This window comes from Mustela putorius, unplaced genomic scaffold (genome assembly GCF_011764305.1).
Source record: "Mustela putorius furo isolate JIRA1106 unplaced genomic scaffold, ASM1176430v1.1 tig00003983_pilon_pilon_pilon, whole genome shotgun sequence".
Taxonomy (NCBI): Eukaryota; Metazoa; Chordata; class Mammalia; order Carnivora; family Mustelidae; genus Mustela; species Mustela putorius.
This window is the reverse complement of record NW_025422123.1, coordinates 13163402-13181730: the sequence shown is the minus strand read 5'-3', so window position 1 is coordinate 13181730 and position 18329 is coordinate 13163402. Positions and strand designations below refer to the sequence as shown.

At 43.6% G+C, this 18329-nt stretch overlaps 1 protein-coding gene across 3 annotated transcripts; it reads right to left on the bottom strand.

Annotated features, from left to right (window-relative positions):
* Positions 1-126: 126 nt before the first annotated feature.
* Positions 127-17198, bottom strand: ANKRD66 (ankyrin repeat domain 66). 3 transcript variants are annotated; one of them, XM_045071185.1, is made up of 5 exons: positions 17016-17198; positions 13030-13204; positions 10966-11139; positions 8960-9188; positions 127-4566 (listed from the first exon to the last, which is right to left on the bottom strand). In XM_045071185.1, exons 3-5 carry the CDS (start codon positions 11126-11128, stop codon positions 4365-4367), a joined length of 594 nt encoding a protein of 197 aa, XP_044927120.1. In that variant the 5' UTR covers positions 11129-11139; positions 13030-13204; positions 17016-17198; the 3' UTR covers positions 127-4364. The 3 variants fall into 3 exon arrangements, with proteins under 3 accessions (XP_044927120.1, XP_004739805.1, XP_044927121.1); XM_004739748.3 differs by lacking the exon at positions 13030-13204 and having other exon boundaries at positions 17016-17180; XM_045071186.1 differs by lacking the exons at positions 13030-13204; positions 17016-17198 and adding an exon at positions 11236-11556.
* Between the last annotated feature and the right edge of the window lie 1131 nt (positions 17199-18329).

Below are 18329 nucleotides of genomic sequence, written 5' to 3'. Positions count from 1 at the left end.
TTACTAATACACATTTCATGGTACTGATGGACCGAGTTTGTTTACCCACGCACCCCTGAAGGACATTTAGATCATTCCCATAATTTCTGGCAATTTGGAATAGAACAGCTACAGATAACACAGAGATTTTATATGAACATAAGTTTTATTCTACTTGGGTGCATACCTAGGAGTGCAGTTGCTGGTGTATATTTAACTATATAAGAAATTGACAAAATATTTTCCCAAGTGGCTGTAGCATTTTGCATCACATACACGTGTGCATGCACGCACATGCACACACATACTCAACAAACATGTTCATAACAAACTAAGAAGGAAGACACGTGACAATCCCAGTCCTTGTCTCAATAACCGATCTCGGGCTCACAGCTGGTATTGGTTACTACCTACTTACACTACCCATTCTGCATTTCCTTTGCCTTCAGCAAGCATCTCAGCAGGTCATGGTTCTGATAACACAGAGAATAGAAGAGAGTAAGCATGGCTAAGGGGTTATTTAAAATGGAGAATATTGAGGGATGCCTGGGTGGCTCAGTCAGTTGAATGTCAGACTCTTGGTTTCAGCTCAGTTCATGATCTCAGGGTAGTGGAATCAAGCCACATGTGGGTCTCTGTGCTTGGCGGGGAGTCTGCTTGACATTCTCTCTCTCCCTCTGCCCGTCCCCCTGAAATAAATAAATAAATCTTAAAAAAAAAAAAAAACGTAAAGTGGGGGATGTTGAAGAAGTGTGTGTCTTCTGTCTCAAAATCTCAGAATTGTTGAGAACTCAGCTAAAATTCAGTTTACATGTGAGGAATCTAGGGCCGATGAACAACCTGACCATGATCCCACAGTCCAAAGGTTTGGGACTCGTTCTAATCCAGGCAGGCTTTCAGGGCTAGAAGACCGTTAGCCTGGTAGCCTAGCACGAATCATGTCACCTCTCAGAACTGCAGTTTGTGACGTCACTGGAGGATAGAAAGACCTGCCTCCCAGGTGAGTCGCGAAGATTACATGTAAAACATGCTTATCACAGAATCCGCATTGCAACAATTCCTTCACAGTGTTCTCTTCCTGTTGATCTCATTTACTATACATAATCTCTTTCTCTTCCCAATGCCTCCATGAGACAAACAATGAAAGGAGGACTTAGCAAGGACAGCGGGAGGCCAGTGGGTATGACCCCAGTAAAGGATCCTGAGAACACTTAACAGCTTGGTGCAGGGTTGTCCCGCCAATGGAAGACAGATTACGATCCACACCATGAAACTAGACACAGCATATTTATGGACTGGACGATGGAGAGGCTCATGGGACCCATACAGGATATTATGTCTGGCCCCCTTCAGGATTCTTAGGAGAAAACTGAGCCTACTCCTATAGTAACAACATAACCATCACCTGGACCTTTTACAGAGGGCCAAGGGCAATGTTAGTCCACACATCTCATCTCATCCCCACTGTAATCCCAGGAAGGAAGGATCATTTTGCCTATTTCATGGAGGAGGATATAAACCCAAGCCCCCTTGACTCATAAGCCCATGATCATAAAATACAGTACTTATTAGAAAAGACTGCTGGGAGAAATCAATTCAATATGCTGTAAGCAAAAGAGGAAATACTATTATGAAAGTAGTATTTCACAGATTTCCTGAGTATAGAACCAGAACTGGAAACTAGAAAGCTGTGCATGTGCGTGCGTGTCCCCACCTCCCCCCACCCCTCCCTCCCAGACCTGCCATCTTTTACCTCAGTCTTCTCTCTCTGTGGAGCACCTTCGGACACTTCCTCAGCCCCGTGTAGAATGAGCCACTCCGTGCTTCTGAGGTTATATGCTACTGGCCTATCCTCTCATGATTCCTTTTCAAGTTACCAAGAGAAGAATCCTTAACATTTTTTCCTTTTTTAATAAAACTTTTTAATTATCCAGGTGGGGATGTGAAATTTGAGGGAGGCCTCAGAAATTCCCGAGTCCAGCCTACTCCTGTGGGTAGTCTTGTGTATCTCCAAAGTGTGGTCACCCATCTCCATTTGGACACCTCCAGAGCAGCCAGTTTCGCTCCTGCTTCTATTAATTCTCCTCCAAGGAGCCTACCAAGGCTGAGGGGCCAGGCCTGGGGGGCAGGCTCAGTTCCTCCCTTCTCAGCTCCTGGCCCACAAGCTCTGGTCATCAATGTTCCTCCAAAATGGGTGCTTGACCACACCAAGCAAAACTGCCATCCCCCATGTCCGATCTTTGGGCGAGATTTCCCTGCTGTTTTTTCAGCCCAGTGCATAGTAGCTGGCACTTAGGCAGACCTATTGTTCCAGAGGAAGACCCCCTGTGAGTAGCTCAGGAACCAGAAGCAGTGATGAGGGCAGAGGTGGGAATGGAGAGAGACCCTTCTGCTCCTGAGGCTACACAGGGAGGTAGGGAGCCCAGGAGGTCCCCGGCAAGAGGAGAAGTGCAGAACCCAATCCCGCTCCCACTTCTCCACCCCCAGCTCGGCTAAGTCATAGGCTCTGTCTATGCCTTTCTGAGGATGTCGCTAGGGCTGAGGGTGGAGGGGAGATTGTGGAGAGAGGACTCATGGACGTGACTGAGTGCTCTGAGATGGAGGGGGCTTAGTGAGGAGAATGAGGGCCAGTGAGGGAGGGGCTCATTGGTGGGGGTAGACCCCTGCGAAGATGGGGTCTCAGGATGAAGGGGGAAACAACAGGCCTTTCTTCAACTTGGGGGTGCTCTGTGTTGCAGCCTGGGTCTTTTTCCACCCCACCCCCACCCCTTCTCCAACTGCAAGCCTCTGCATGAGCTGCGACTCGCAGGAGGGGAAGTGTGAACTCGGAGAGAGGATGGACTCTGCACAGCTGTCAAGGGCAGTGTGGGGCAGGTCAGGACAGAGGCAGAGACCCCCCCCCCGTACCCAGAGCCTAGTCTCAGATGCCAGAACCAGCTGGCTCCCAGGAGAAGAATCTGAGTGGTCCAGCTTGAGTCAGGTGTCTTCCAAAGTTCGTACCCCGGTTGAGGACCAACAGGAGCACAGCAAGCAGGAACCACCTCTGGGACTTGCTAAGCATAGAGAAAGGGGATTGATGCTCAGGATGGATACAAACACTAGAAAAGGTATCCTCCGTAGCTGTACGACTTTTCTACCTGAGGTTCAAGCATTTATTCATTTCAGAGAATCCAAACCAAGCATGGCCTGTATTAACATAAGCATTAATTGAGGAAAGTGTAATGAGGATGTGAGGTGCCCAAAGACATTGATTTAGGTAGAAAAACTATTAATTGGAGTCTATCAGGCCAGCTGTCTGGTGGAGGCTCTAAATATTTTCTGGTTTCTACTGCAGGACTATCTGATAGCCCAAACAACCACCTCCCCAAATGGAACAGAACAGAACAAAACAAAACAAAAATAAGGCAAGCCAGCCACGTAATTTTAAACACTCTAGCAGCCACGTATTTTAAAAAGTGGAGAGAAAGAGAGCAAAATTCCTGCCAGTGACATATTTTATCCAAAATATGATCATTTCAACCCATAATCAATAATATTGTTAATGAACCACTTTACCTTTTTTGTTCTAAGTATTCAAAATCTGATACGTACTTCACATGGAGAGCACATCTCAGGTTGGATGTGACATTTTAACTGGAAATAACCTGATCTGTACTGAGATTTCCTAACACGCACACCAGACAGTAAAGACGGAATCACACATCCTAGTTCTCGTGCTACCCCTCGCTTGTTACGTGGGAGGGAACGAATCCTCGCCCGTGCTCCCAGTTCTCGCTCACCAAGCTGGCCTATCGCCCGGATCTCTACTCCTATGGGGAAGTGGTCATTGGTAGAAATGACCGCTCTGGGATTGCGGCCCTCCACCCCACGCAGGAAAGCCATAGTTGGAAGCTGGGAGCTACCTTTGTTCACCTCTTTGCTTCGTTTATGGGGCAACAAATCATATTTGTCCCCGATTAACTGTACTGAGTAGGTAGGAAATTTCTGAGATTTTATTACTACTTTTTTGTTTGTTTTTCATCTCAACAATCAAGTTCCCTTAGGGTGAGTGCTTTCATTGCCTCCTGAAATTCTATAACAACACAGCGGGGCCAGAGGATGCTGACAGTACAAATGACTGGTGACCACGTACAAGCAGCAAATGCTTGGCTATTCCTGGCAATTCCTGGGGACAGTGCGCCTCAGCAGGGAGGCAGCTGCTCCAGCAGAGAACACCCAGCAAGGCTTCAGATCCAATGGCAGGTGCTGAGCTACCAAAAGAAGTCATCTGGGTAACGGTCTCTAAGTAACATCACATAATGATGGTACAGATCTCACAACTCCTGTCCAGGGACAGTCCCCCGCAGCCAACCTGCGTGCTAGAGCCGCCGAGGATGCTGTCCTTCTCACGCCCGTCTCTCCTTCATATGGCCAGGCCTGGTGGGGGCTCGAATTGTTTTATTCATTTTCTTATCAGTGTTTCGATTTGAGGAAGGGAGAGACAGCTCCAGCTCCCTTTTCTTAGCATCCCAGTCTTCGTCCTGCTGGTCCAGAGGCAGCCCCTTCTGCCTGGCGGTGCGCCGGTGGTCCTGGCACTCGGGCTCAGCCCTGGAGAGGGGGAAAGCAGTGGCCCTCAGCTCCCAGCTGGCCAGGAGAGCCTGTCTCCTCTGCAGCATGGGCCCCACTTCCCACCCTCTGCACACAGGCTGGCCACGTCAGCAGTCCAGGAGAGAAGGAAGGAGGCTGAGTTCCAACATCTCCCAGTGCACCTATAGGATGCCTCAGACACTAAGGACATGGCTGTGACATGAAGGAAAGTGGCAAGCCCCTGAGTGGGACATTCATAGAATCAAGGACAGGCACTTAGCCTGAGGAAGGGGCTGCTAATTCTAAAGCATTCACATGTATGGAACCTCCAGAATCTTAGCAGGAGGCGGCTTTCCTTCTTTTCTCTTCCCATGATTATAAAACCATGTCTGTTTGTCGTGTAAGATTTTAAAGTATGGAAACATATATAAAAGAAATGAAAAGGACTTGTAATCACGTGTGTATGGTATGTGTAGATGGATTTGAGGAAAGAATACTGAGAGATGATCTATATGGACAGATGATAGATATGGAACAATAGAATAGATAATAGGGAAATAGGTGAATCAATCATCATATACACATGGACAAGGGGAAACATATGAAAGTATGGTCTGAAGTAGAGTGCAAAAAGCACAGTTCAATGAGAAGAGAGCAAACCCGTTTGCCCCTCAGTCCGCATCCCCTCAACAGCTAGAAGTGACCGCTCTTTATTGAGACCACCCTGTTCTTTCCACCTTTGCCACTTTCTATCCTATATTCATGCTATTTCTGTAAACAAGTATCTCATCTCTCAGGAACTTAATGTCCAGCTCTGTCTCTGATTCAACTCTAAATCCTTTTTAACATCTGGTTCAAAGCCATCTGCATGGTAGGGCTCAAAAATATTGGTTGAGGGGCACCTGGGTGGCTCAGTGGGTTAGGACCTCTGCCTTCGGCTCAGGTCGTGATCCCAGGGTCCTGGGATGGAGCCCCGCATCAGGCTCTCTGCTTGGCGGGGAGCCTGCTTCCTCCTTTCTCTCTGCTTGTCTCTCTGCCTACTTGTGATCTCTCTGTCAAAAAAATAAAATAAAATCTTTAAAAAATATATATTGGTTGAAAGAGAGATTTACTTGGAAAATGGTCAAATACTATCTAGTCTTCTTCTGAAGTTCTCTTATATCCTTTCTCTTCATCACCCTCGCCCAGGAGCCCTCCTGCTTGCAACAAGAGGCATTAGGAAATTCCTCCTGGTCCCTGTCCCCCCACTACCTCTGCACGTCCTCACACATCCACACACCCTATTTCCAACTTGAGGCCTTCACTCCAAATCAAGAATCTTTCTCCCTCCTTCATTAGTCAGATCTTAGCTGTCTTTCAAGGTCCAGATTAATTTCCCCTTAATCAGGATCGTTTCTCTCTGAACCCCGTAAACTGTCGAAAAAGAAGTTCCTCTTGGAAGATGACGATCACTAGAAATGACTTACGCGTGATGTGGCTGACCTTTGTTGTTTTTGTCTGCTCAGCTCTGCCTGCCCACTTTTCCTCATACTGACAACCCCCACTCTTTGGAGAACCACTCCTCCTCCGCTTCAGTTGTGCTGAGATCACGTGTCACCCTCATCCACCCACTAATCACCAGGGAGGGGTTGGGATTTTTGCAGAAAGAGTCAGCCGAGGACAACCAAGGACAGGATCCTGAGGAATTTCAGCCTCTTTCAGGCATGCGAAAATAGGAGCTCAAGAAAATCATGAGAAGAAATGATGAGACAGGGGAAGGAGAAATAGGAGAGAACAGCACCAGAGAAGAGAAAGAGTTATTCAAAGAGACATGCCAAAAGAGAAGAGTAACCAGATATCAAAATAAGTGCAGGGAAGATGGGAGTTGGGAAGAGGCCATTGATTTAGCAACAGAGATCTCCCTGGATGAGCGCTGATTCAGTACGACACGGAAAAGAAATGCAAAGGTGGGTGAGGAAGACACCCACATAGATTGACATTTAATCACATAGATTGACATTTAAGTAGCACAGAAATGCAGGAAGAGATCCAGCCCCATGTAGGCCCCCATGCTCAGCGTGCAGCCTCCTTAAGACTCTCTTTCCCCCTCCCTCTGCACCTTCCCCTCCCCTCTCAAATAAAGAAATAAATCTTAAAAAAAAAAAAATGCAGGAAGAAGAAAGAAACAGCAGACAGTAGAAGGACCTCTAAATATTTGTGTGTTTGTTCAATAAGATCTATTTGAACATGTTCAAAGGCCACAGAGGACTAAGGGGGAGGAATAGAAAAAAACCTAAAAATATAGGAGAATAAAAGATGCAACAAAGAATACAGGAACGATGACGTTGTAGGAGATAGAAAGGTCTGGGTCAGGGTCCATAGGGAGGGACAACATGTAGGAAGGGGTTTAAATGTATAAACCCTTGACTTCAATACTCTCTATGCAGTAGAAAGCCTACTTTCTGAGGGACAGGCTGGGGAGATGGGGAAGTGAACTGTCAGCAAAGGAGCAGGACAGGGAGACAGATCATCTAACTGTTCCGAGAGCTCAGCTGAAGATAGAAATCTCAGAACTTCAGAAATTATTTGTGGGCTTTGCTTTCCCAGACCAAGCACAGGCACGGAGAAGACGGAGACTGAGACAAGGCTGGGAATTCTGGGCCACATGGTACAGGAGGATGAAGGGTTGAAAATTTAAGAATCCTGGAAAGAGAGGGGAAGAGGTAGTGTATCATGGTGTCCAATTGGCAGAAAGATGGAAAATCGTGAAACCTTCAGGCTGGGATCAATTGGGAGGGAAAGAAGGTGAATGAGAAGAGGTCTGCAAGTGAATACCTGTGTGATGATCCAGGAACGGGCAAAATGAAGAAAGAGAGCTATGGTTGCAGAGTGATATGTTAGAGTTTTTAGAAGTTCAGAAAACAATGTTGTAGGTGCTGAGGTCCATAATGGATAGAGGTCACTGAATGTAGAAGATGGTGCCGGGTTGGGGAGAAGAGTCTTCAAGTTAGGACTCAAGGTTCTCCTTCTTTTACCCCCAAAATCAACTTGATTATGATCTGGAATATGTTTTTAAAGATTTTATTTGTTTATTTGAGAAACAGAGCACAAGCAGGGGGAGCAGCTGGCAGAGCGAGAGGGAGAAGCAGGCTTCCCGCTGAGTAGGGAGCCCGACATGGGGCTTGATCCAGGACCCCAGGATCATGACCAGAGCCAAAGGCAGGCTCTTAACCAACTGAGCCACCCAGGCACTCCTGATTTTGAAAATTTTTAATACAGACATCACTGTTAAGAGAAGGTCTCTTGGGTTACTCCTACAGATATCTAATCTCATCATAAGCAACTCTTTTGATAGTTTAACTTTCAGAAAATAACTTCATTTGTGAATTCTTACAAAGGCATTATACAGTTATTTCCCCCTTCCCACCCTGAGCTGCCCTAATGATAGATTTGCTATGGATCTTATTTTGGTTTTCAAGCAACGCTGCCCTCATTCAATTACTTTACTGCCTCTTATATGAATTACTTATTAACTCAACCAGATTATAAATGCCCCAATTCCATCCCTCCCAATGCTGTACCTGTCAAGTACATAATTGATATTTAATTCTATTTGAATGCAGTGGGTAAGAGAAAAAATTAACAACTGCTAGAAAATTCATGATCTTTGGTGACTGTGTGAGTAGAAGATTCGTAGATGAATAGAAGTTTTCAAAGGTAGAAGGGCCCTTACCACTCAGAGCCTAATTCACCAGCTTCATTTTTGATATGAGAAACCTGAGGCTCAGCAAGGTGACTTAAAAACACCCAAGGTCACACAGCTAATTGGAATACCTTTCAAGAATCGGAAGGGGCTCCATGAATCTTGTACCATGACCCATTTCAAGCTTGTGTCCCACCTCTCTTATCTGAGATAATTTTTGTATAAGCTAAAACAATAACTTTAAGTTATATATTGTTAAAATTATTGTAAATATGTGTCATGATAATTGTAATCTTAGCATCATATAAAAATAGTAGATTTCACATCATCTAAAACAATATAGTTTCCACCCAAACCAGTCATTTCAGGGAAAAAAAATAAAAACAACTCAGGGCACCTGGGTGGCTCAGTGGGTTGGGCCTTTGGCTCAGGTCATGATCTCAGGGTTCTGGGATGGAGTCCCACATTGGGCTCTCTGCTCGGCAGGGAGCCTGCTTCCTCCTCTCTCTCTGCCTGCCTCTCTGCTTACTTGTGATCTCTCTCTGTCAAATAAGTAAAAAAAAAAAAAAAAAAAAAAAAAAAAAAAAATCTTTAAAAAAACAACTCAAATGACAGTGGGCTGAATTTGCTTTTTTCATTTTCATGGACCACAGACCACTGAGTTGGCAAAGACCTTGACTCCGGGCTCCTGCTTCTCTGTCATTTCTCTAAGAGGAAATAAATGAAACTTACTTCTCCAGAAAGGCCACACAGGCGGTCTGCCCGTAGATCTGTGCAATCCTCTTTGGCGTGTCTCCAAAGAAGTCGGGGGCATCGATGGGAGCATGCAGTCCATGGAGAACTTTGAGCACGTTCACATGGCCTGACTCAGCTGCAAAATGAGCTGCGGTCCAGCCCACATCGGTTACCAGGCAGGGCCTGGCTCCATATTCTAGAAGGACCTGAATCACCTCCATGTGCCCTTAGATGTAGCAAGAAGAAAGAGGAGGAGGTTGAGATTAAAATGTCTCTGCCCCAGTGAGGCCAGAGATGGCCTAGATAGGGTAAAAGAAGGAATGACATTTGCTCTGGGCCCTTCCAGCCTCCTAGCATCATCCCCTCCTCTTTCTCCCTCTCTTACTGGGGACTCAGTGCTCCACCCTCAACTCATGAACCTTGCTCCTTCCAGAGTCCTGGGCTCTGCAAAGATTCCCTCTACTCCCTCCAGGGCACTCCCTTTCCCCATCCATTCCCACAGGCCCTTCCTAGGAATCTTGCTTCCCTGAATCACCCTACGCAAGCCCATGTGGGCACTGGTAAGGCTCACTCCACTTTGGGCAGTTTCAGGGGTGATTCAAAAGCAAGTATTTTGCAGCAATATGGACGGAACTTGAGGGTGTTAGGCTAAAGGAAGTAAGCCAGATAGAGAAAGAGAAATATTATATGGTCTCACTTATATGTGGAATCTAAAAAAACAAAGGGACACCAAGATCATAGGTACAGTGAACTAAGAGGTGGGGGAGGGGGAGGGGTTGAAGAAATGGGCACAGGGGTCAAAGGGTACAAACATCAGTTATAAAATAAGTCAGTCCTGGGGATATAATGTACAGCAGGGTGACTATAGTTAGTAATACTGTCTTGCATATTTGATAGCTGCTAAGAGATCTTAAAAGTTATCACAAGAAAGTTTTTGTAAAAAAAAAAAAACTACAACTTTTTTTGTAACTACATGTGGTGATGGATTTTAACTTCACTTAAAGTGAAGTTGTGGTGTCATTTCATAATATCTAGAAAAATTTAATTATGTTGTATACCTGAAACTGATATGTTGCATATCAATTATACCTCAATAAAAAATATTTTAAGTCCCACTTACTTTATAGCTAGCGCAGATTAAAAACACACAGTTTGGGGTCCAACAGGTGTGGACTCATATCTCCCAGTAAGTACCACTTGCTAAGTGTGGAATCCCAGACAAGAAACAGAGGTCTGAGGCTCAGGTTTCCTCAGTTGTAAGTAAAAAGTGTTATGACTCACCTCCCCAAGTTCTTTTGAAGTCCAAGTGAAACCACAGCCAAAGGCTACACACCGTGATGCCCAGCACACAGCAAATGTTCACTAAAAGCTTCTTTAGTATAACTACCTTCACTTTGTGCTCAAATTTCTACAAAATTCTCCCAACTGATTTCTCTGAAGCCAGTCTTGCTACCTGCCAATCTATTCTTCATACAGAAATCAAAACAGGTTTTTTAAAAGCAAAGTTGACTATAACACAGTCTTCCTGAATGTTCTTTGATGGTGTTTTATTGCTGAAGGCCTTGACAAGCCCAATGGCTGAGCTTTTGCACACTACCCTCCTCCAGTTTTGTAACTGAGCCATGTGAGGCATGGGGGTACAGTAATGAACAAGACAGAGTCCTTGTCCTACCTTCCCTGTTGGAGGTCAAGAGGGCAGAGCACTAATATTAGTTGAGAGCAAACTATGAGCTGGTGCGCACCCATTATCTTACTGAATGAATCATCACCCTAAGACTTCCAGGTAATCACTGCTCCCATTATGTAGGTGAATAAATTAAAGCCTAGAGATATTAAATAAGTTGCTTAAGTTGCTACAACCAGTAAGTGGTGGGGCCAGGGTTGATATGCTCCATTTAGCTCTCAAGTGATGCTCTTTCCTCTACCTACACAGACTACTGACTGGTAACTCCATGAATGGTGGACCCAAAGGGATGGACTCTACCTAGGCATTGCCTACTCACCTTTGATTGCCGCCCAGTGAAGGGGGGTTCGGTCATTCCAGTCCACATCCTTGTAGTTTGGGTCACAGAGACCTTTTTTCAAAATCTTTCTCACTAAATTGTAGTCCCCTGCAGCCACAGCCTGGTGGAGCTTTGTCATGTCCGACATTTTGGTCAATTCCATGACAAAAACAACTGTGGGAAAAACATACCGCTTAGGAAATTCTCAACAATTCTTTATTCCCAGTAAGTGATTGCATAGGAATCCTTATCATTTACTTCCTTTCTTACCTCACAAATTTGCATGTGTGTGTGTTCTACTGAGGGTGCAATTGGATTTCAGCCACGGTGGTTAGTATATGCCAGTCCCCTGTGAAGAACTGTCAATGGCTCCCCTCTGCCTACAGGAATACAGGATGAGCTCAAGGGCTGGGATTTTCTATTTGGCCTCAAAACACTTTTCAGTGCTATTCCCTACTTCTATTCCAAAGTGCTAGTAGTATGATTCTGAATCAGTTGTGTAATTCTGTGTGTTACCTTTTTCATCTATAGCATGGGTATAATTTGCCAGAGTTGTTGTCAAGATCCAAGGACAATCCATGTGAAAAATTTACTGACTGGACACAGAGCAGGTACTCCACAGAAATTTAATACTATTGGCACACCAATTCAGATGGACAAGATGTAAACATGCAAATAAAATGCTTACAAATTTTTTACATTGAGACATAAACCAACAATTCTCAAACTATAGTCTACAGAGGCTTAGGAATCCTGACTCGTTCAGAACAACCATGAGGTCAAAACTGTTTTCATTATAATTTTAAAATGTCATTGGCCTTGTTCACTGTGCTGACATTAGTCCTGATAGTTCAAAAGCAGCAATGTAGAAAGCAGCTGGTACCTTAGCACAAAGCAAGGCAGTGGCAGTGACAACGAACTAGATTAGACATTCACCAGCAGAGAGTCAAAAAAAAAAAAGGTAGCTAGTTTCAATAAAGACACTAAAGTAGTGAGAGTTATATTTTGAATAAATATTAACCCTTGATTACATGACTTAATAAAAATGATTTTAAAATATTGTATAATGAAATGTGTCAACATATGTAAAGTCTGCATAACTCCGTGAACAAATGATAAGCATATGATGTTACAAAAATCATGCCTGGGTAAAGAGACCCATTCAAGATAGGACAATGGATTTAAGTGAGAAGTATGGAAAGTACACTGAGATTGTTTCAGATTCCAACTTAACTTGTAAAGCGCTACCCCCGTCCAGCTTTGGTGTAGTATCCAAGACAAATATCCACAGTAATCTGGAAAGGTTATAAGATACTTTACCCTTTTCCAATTTTATATATGTGTGGAACCAGATTTTCTTTCTATATTTCTTTTTTTTTTTTAAGATTTTATTTATTTATTTATTTGACAGAGAGAGAGAGAGAAAACACAAGCAGGGGAAGCCAAAGGCAGGACAGGGAAAAGCAGGCTCCCTGCTGAGCAGAGAGCCTACATGCAGCTCCATCCAGGACCCTGGGATTATAACTTGAGCCAAAGGCAGATGCTTAACCGACTGCGCCACCCAGGCGCCCCTTCTTTCTGTATTTCAATGAAAACAACAAATTGAATGCAGAAGATCTAAGAATCCAGCTGTCTCCTATTGAGCCACATAGTAAAGAAATTCGACTACAGACACGCATACTTACATACATACATAATAACAATGCTGTTCTCACTTCTTTTGCTTTAGAAAATATATTGTTTTTCATAAAAATATCATTCATGTTACTGTATATTATGCTTATTATGATTTTTAAAGTGATGTAGTAAACATTTAAATTTTTTCTCAGTTTTTAATTTCTAATAAATTAAATATTGATAACTGTAATCCATATAAACATAAGCTCTCTGGGGTTCTCAGTAGTTTTTAAGAGTGTAAAGGAATCCTAAAACCAAACGTTTGAGAATTACTGACATAAACATAAGATAAAATATAGATAAAAAATATAGATAAAAATTTAAAAAAAAAAAAACATAAAATAAGGGGCTCAGGCAGAAGAAAAGAATGAGGAGAGAGCCACTTACGGGGGGGCCAGGAGGAATGTCTCTCTGACCCCAGCAAGTTGAGATCTCAAGAAGAGTTTGGAGTCAGCCAGACATATCGTGGCCCAGCAGCAGCACCACCCAGGAATTGACTAGAAATTCGAATTCTTGAACCTCATATCAGACCTATTGATGTCATTGAAACGTGAGGACATCCCTAGAGTGAGACAGAAGTATATAACACAGTTAACATGCTATCTCTGAGGTGTTCTGATGGCGGTGCCTGGGGAGAGAGGGAAAGGACCATTCCCCAGGACTAGGAAGTAAAAGGCACCTTTTTTCTGAAAGTGACCTAAGGTGGGTCCGGAAGGGGTGAGTAAGAGTCATCTTAGGCCCTGGCAGTGGGGGAAGATCCAACTCAGGCACAGCGTATCTACGGGGGAGGCAAAGGACAAGCAGCTGCAACTTTGATGTACAGACCAAGGATAAATAAATGTTTCCTGTAACGGGCGGGGTACAAAATTTTTTAGCCAAAATCGGGCCAAGAGGCAAACATCAAGACTATTACGTAACACTACATAACTATTATGAGATAAGAGAAAAATTCCAGCCAGGGGTGGGCCATCCTGGGAGAAGAAGGGGTGTGGGTGGTGGGTGAGCATGCTTTGTGCTCAGTAGCCCTCAGCTGGAGATGTTCTCAGGGGGCAGAGCAACCAGCTCAAGGGGGAGGGGTCTGGCGGGTAGGGGGGTCTGGCGGGTAGGGTGGTCATTCTCCTTCCACCTCAGTGGCTCCCAGATCCCAGCATGCTGTCTCTCCTTTCCGAGAGCCCAACCATTTCAAGCTAAAAGCTCGGGGGAGGCAAGGTGACTTGATTGAACTAACTCTACTGATCAGTGACCAGAAACTGCCAACAGCATAGTTCCCAAAATGTAGGTGGTAACCAGCAGGGCCCTGGGCAGAGGCTAGGCACAGCTGTGGGCTCAGCACACAAGTGCTAGGTGCAGACGAGGGAGCAGTTGGCTCTCCAAAGCTCACAGAGAAGGCCCACAGAAGGCCACATCATAGGAGGTGACCATGAGCCACACCTGGCCTTTAGACCATAGTTTACCAACCTCTGGTCCATATATAGTATCTGGGATATTGGTAAAATGCAGATTCTGGTCTAAGATGAGGCCTGAGATGATCGTTTATGACAAGTCCCCACCACAACTCCCAGTTTATAGACCACACGGAAGAGCCATATCTCTCGGGCTCTAAGGCAGTGGGGAGACTTGAGGTAAGGGAGAGGCAGTAAGGATGTAGCTGCTGTTCTTCTCTGAAGAACTACATGAGAATTACTGGTGGGTTTAAAAAAAAAAAAAAAAATGGAGGCCTGGGCCTCAGCTGAAGTGCTTCAAAATCTTTAACTGTATCAGACAAGAGCATGCTTTTTTGCATGAAGCAAGCACGCAGTCCATGCTAGGTAACAGAAGATGACATGGGGTGCACTTGGTCTTTTTGGCTGATTTGTCTTGGTAGAAAACTCTTATACTGGAGCACTGGATAAATGTTACATAGTAAGCAGAAGAACTAGCAGATTTCTAACCTGCAGCTCTCACAAAAAGCCAAACCGTTTCTAGAGTCAGTGTCTTGAAGCCCCTGCTTGCCTTTCACACAAACCTTTGAACCGGTTTAAAATCGGCCCATTTGTTTCACACTTGAGTTCATACCAAACCAATCCTAAAAACCCATAAGGAAATAAATGCAAGGGACTCAGAACAGGCAAAACAATTTTGCAAAACAATAAGCAATGAATCTTGGAGCACTGAAAAAAGTAAAATAAAGTTTAAAAAAAAAAGAACAAAGTAGGAGGACTCAGACTTCCTGATTTCTAAACGGACTTCAGAGCTATAGTAATCAGCATGTGATAGGAATGAAGTACATTCATTGTACTTGTGGTACTTACATGTAGCATTAAGATACATATGTGAGAGAAATGGGATAGACTTGAGAGTCCAGAAATAAATGCTTACGTTTATGGTCCATTGGTTTTCAGTGAAGGTGCCAGAAAAAGTCAATGAGGAAAAATTATCTTTCCAAATGGTACTGACGCCATTGGATATTCACATGCACAAGAATGAAGTCAATCCTTTACCTCAGGCCATATACAAAACTTAACTTAAAATGGATTACAGACCTACGGGTGCCTGGGTGGCTCAATTGAATGATCATCCCACTCTTGGGTTTCAGCTCAGGTCCTGATCTCAGGGTCCTGGGATCGAACCCTGCGTCAGGCTCTGTGTTCGGTGTTGAGTCCACTTGTCCCTCTCCCTCTGCTCCTTCCCTATCTGTTCTCTCTCTCTGTGTGTCTTAAATAAATAAGTACATACATACATAAAATTTTTTAAAAATTGGATTCCATTTTTAAAAACGGATTACAGACCTAAACATAAGACCTTAAACAAAATTCTTAGAAGAAAACACAGGAGTAAAGCATCACATTGCATTAGGCACTGGTCCATAGTTACGACAACAAAAACATATGCCACAAAAGAAAAAATAAACAAATAAGCTGAATTTCACCAAAATTAAGAACTTTATTTTTCTGTAAAAAATACCTTTGAAAAAGTATGAAGGCAACTACAGGATGGGAGAAAATACTTGCAAATTATGTATCTGATAAAAGACTTGTATTCAGAATACATACAGAACTCTTACAATTCAACAATAAAACAATAGCTCAATTAAAAGTGGTCAAGGAATATAAACAGAAGTTTCTCCAAAATAATATGCTCACAGAAATACGTCCCAAATAATAAGCACGTGAAAAGATGCACAACCTCATTAGTCATGAAGGAAATGCAAATCAAAACCACACTGACACACGGCTCACACCCTCCGAGATAGCTGTAATCAAAAAGACAGACAATATGAGGGATGGTCAGGATGCAGAGAAGTTGAAACCCTCATACACATGGTAGGAATATAAAATGGAGAAACCGCTCTGGCAGTCCTTCAAAAAGTTAAATGTAGAGGGGCGCCTGGGTGGCTCAGTGGGTAAAAGCCTCTGCCTTTGGCTCAGGGTCTGGGGATTGAGTCCCACATAGGGCTTTCTGCTCAGTGGGGAGCCTGCTACCCTCTCTCTCTCTGCTTGCCTCTCTGCCTACTTGTAATCTCTGTCTGTCCAATAAATAAATAAATAAAATCTTAAAAAAAAAAAGTTAGACGTAGAGTTATCATATGACCTGTAACTCCACACTTAGGTATATACCTAAAAGAAATGAAAATAAAGGTTCACACAAAAACGTGCATATAAATGTTTACAAGTTACATAATTCATCGTAGCCAAAAAGTGGAAACAACCTAAACGTCCATTAGTGGATGCATGCATGGATAAAGTGTGGGAACTCACACATATGCTATTATCTGACACTAAAACACCAACAAAGTATTGACACCTGCTGCAATATAGCAGAACCTTGGAAACATGCAAAATAAAAGAAGCAAGGCACAAGAGACCACATATAGCGTAGTTACATTTATGTGAAATGTCCAGAACAGGCAAATCCATAGATACAGAGAGTAGAGTATTGGTGGCCTAGAACTAGAATGCGGTGGGGATAGGAAGCGACTCCTATTGAGTATTGGATTTCTTTGTCTAAAATTAGACAGTGAAGAGTGATGCTTTCATAACTTGGAATGTATTAAAATCCACTAATTGTGTATTATAACTAAATGAATTTTATCGTTTGTGGATTATATGTCAATAAAGCTGTTTAAAAAATAAATAACAGTATTAGAGATTTCCTTAAAAAAATTATTTGTAAAAAAACACCCAATTGACTAACCTACAACTGACTACTGAAATTTAGCAAATTTTCCTTCACCTAAATCTTTGTATATTTCATTAAGTATATGGGAACGTCTGTCTTTCTGGTACAGGTGTCTAAATGTAAAAAACTAGTCAGTAGATAGAAGTGCTAATAAACATGAATGATCTGCAATAAGTAGTAAACATCTGAAGGCAGGATAATATAAAAATACTTACTATCTTGTTTGAAATCTGAAGTGCTCAGCAGGGGCAGGTGTCTTAAGGGTCAGAACTCTGTTGTGTTCTCGCCATGGAAACTGGCCCCTCCTTCCTCATTAAAGCTTGCCAATCACCGTCAGCTTCCGGAGAAGGGGTGCCCGCTGGTGGAGGGGGTGCTGCCGCTCTGACTCCACCCAATCTGGCCAGCATGCCCAGTCTGCTTTTCTGGTCCTTGACACCTTCTCTCCATATAGCATTTGATCAAAATGCATAAAAATTGGGTTGGGCTGGGTGGGGGGTGGGATTGCCAGTCCACAGGGGACTGTGAGGGAGATAAGCTGCTTGGTAACCACGATGGGGTGGTGGAGACAATCGGGCCCCTCACTTTTAGACCCCGGGGTGAGATCTTGGGAAGTCCCTTAACTTTGCTGAAACTCTTATTTCTCACTAATAAAATGAGGTTTTAACACTTTTCTTATAACGCAATGGAAGATGAGTAACTCAAATAATTTATACAGCGCCTGGAACAGGGTAGAGGAAGAAAGGAAGGGAGGGAGAAAATCTTCAGGTCCTTTCTCCTTGTCTCTTCTTTTTGATTCCTTATTCTAGCATCACGTATCTTTATATGATGCTGGTCTAAGAGGACTTCTTCCTGCCTTCCTCTTGCCTCCCTCCTATCCTTCCTTCCTTCTCTTCCTTCTTCCCCTCCTCCCCCTCCTCCTCCCCCTCCCCCTCCTCCTCCCCCCCCCCCCCCCTCCTCCTCTTCCTCCCTCTTTCTTTTTTCTTTCCCCTTCCCTTTCTCTGGTACCTTTCACCCCACATGTATTTATTGAATGCCTTGTATCTGCCAGACACTGTGTTGGCCTCTGGAGAACAAGGCACTGGTGTTCCTTTCTTCTTTGAGAAGAGAGTCCAAAGTAAAAGACAGAATATTGAAAAGCATTCAGTATCCCATTAGCAGGGATACAATTCTTGTTATTATACAAATAATTAATATTTTTGTAAGATGAGGATTTATCTTGGTCTTACTTTTATAAAGCTTTGTGTGCCATTTGTATCGACATTTTAATTTTTTCAGATTGTGACTGAATGAATAACTTCCATCTGGGGTTAATGTCAAAAATCTACCCTCAAAGGTCTCTTGCTCATATTGTGAGGGGTGGCAGAGACTGCTGGGCAATACCTGTGGCCCAGCTATTGGTTTTTGTTCACCCCGGCTCAGACACTGAAACTAACATTTCTGACTGAGGTGACCTCCATGGAGTATCTTGTCCATAGAAACCATTTTTAGGGGTGTCTGGGTGGCTCAGTGGGTTAAAGCCTCTGCCTTTG

What these genes read in the sequence shown, in the direction of transcription:
- ANKRD66 (XM_045071185.1), bottom strand. Translation starts at nt 11,128, where the DNA reads ATGGAATTGACCAAAATGTCGGACATGACAAAGCTCCACCAGGCTGTG. An exon ending in TCACTGGGCGGCAATCAAAG is followed by an intron (nt 9,189 to 10,965) that starts GTGAGTAGGCAA and finishes GCTACATCTAAG; the next exon opens with GGCACATGGAGGTGATTCAG. An exon ending in TGTGTGGCCTTTCTGGAGAA is followed by an intron (nt 4,567 to 8,959) that starts GTAAGTTTCATT and finishes CCCCCTCTCCAG; the next exon opens with GGCTGAGCCCGAGTGCCAGG.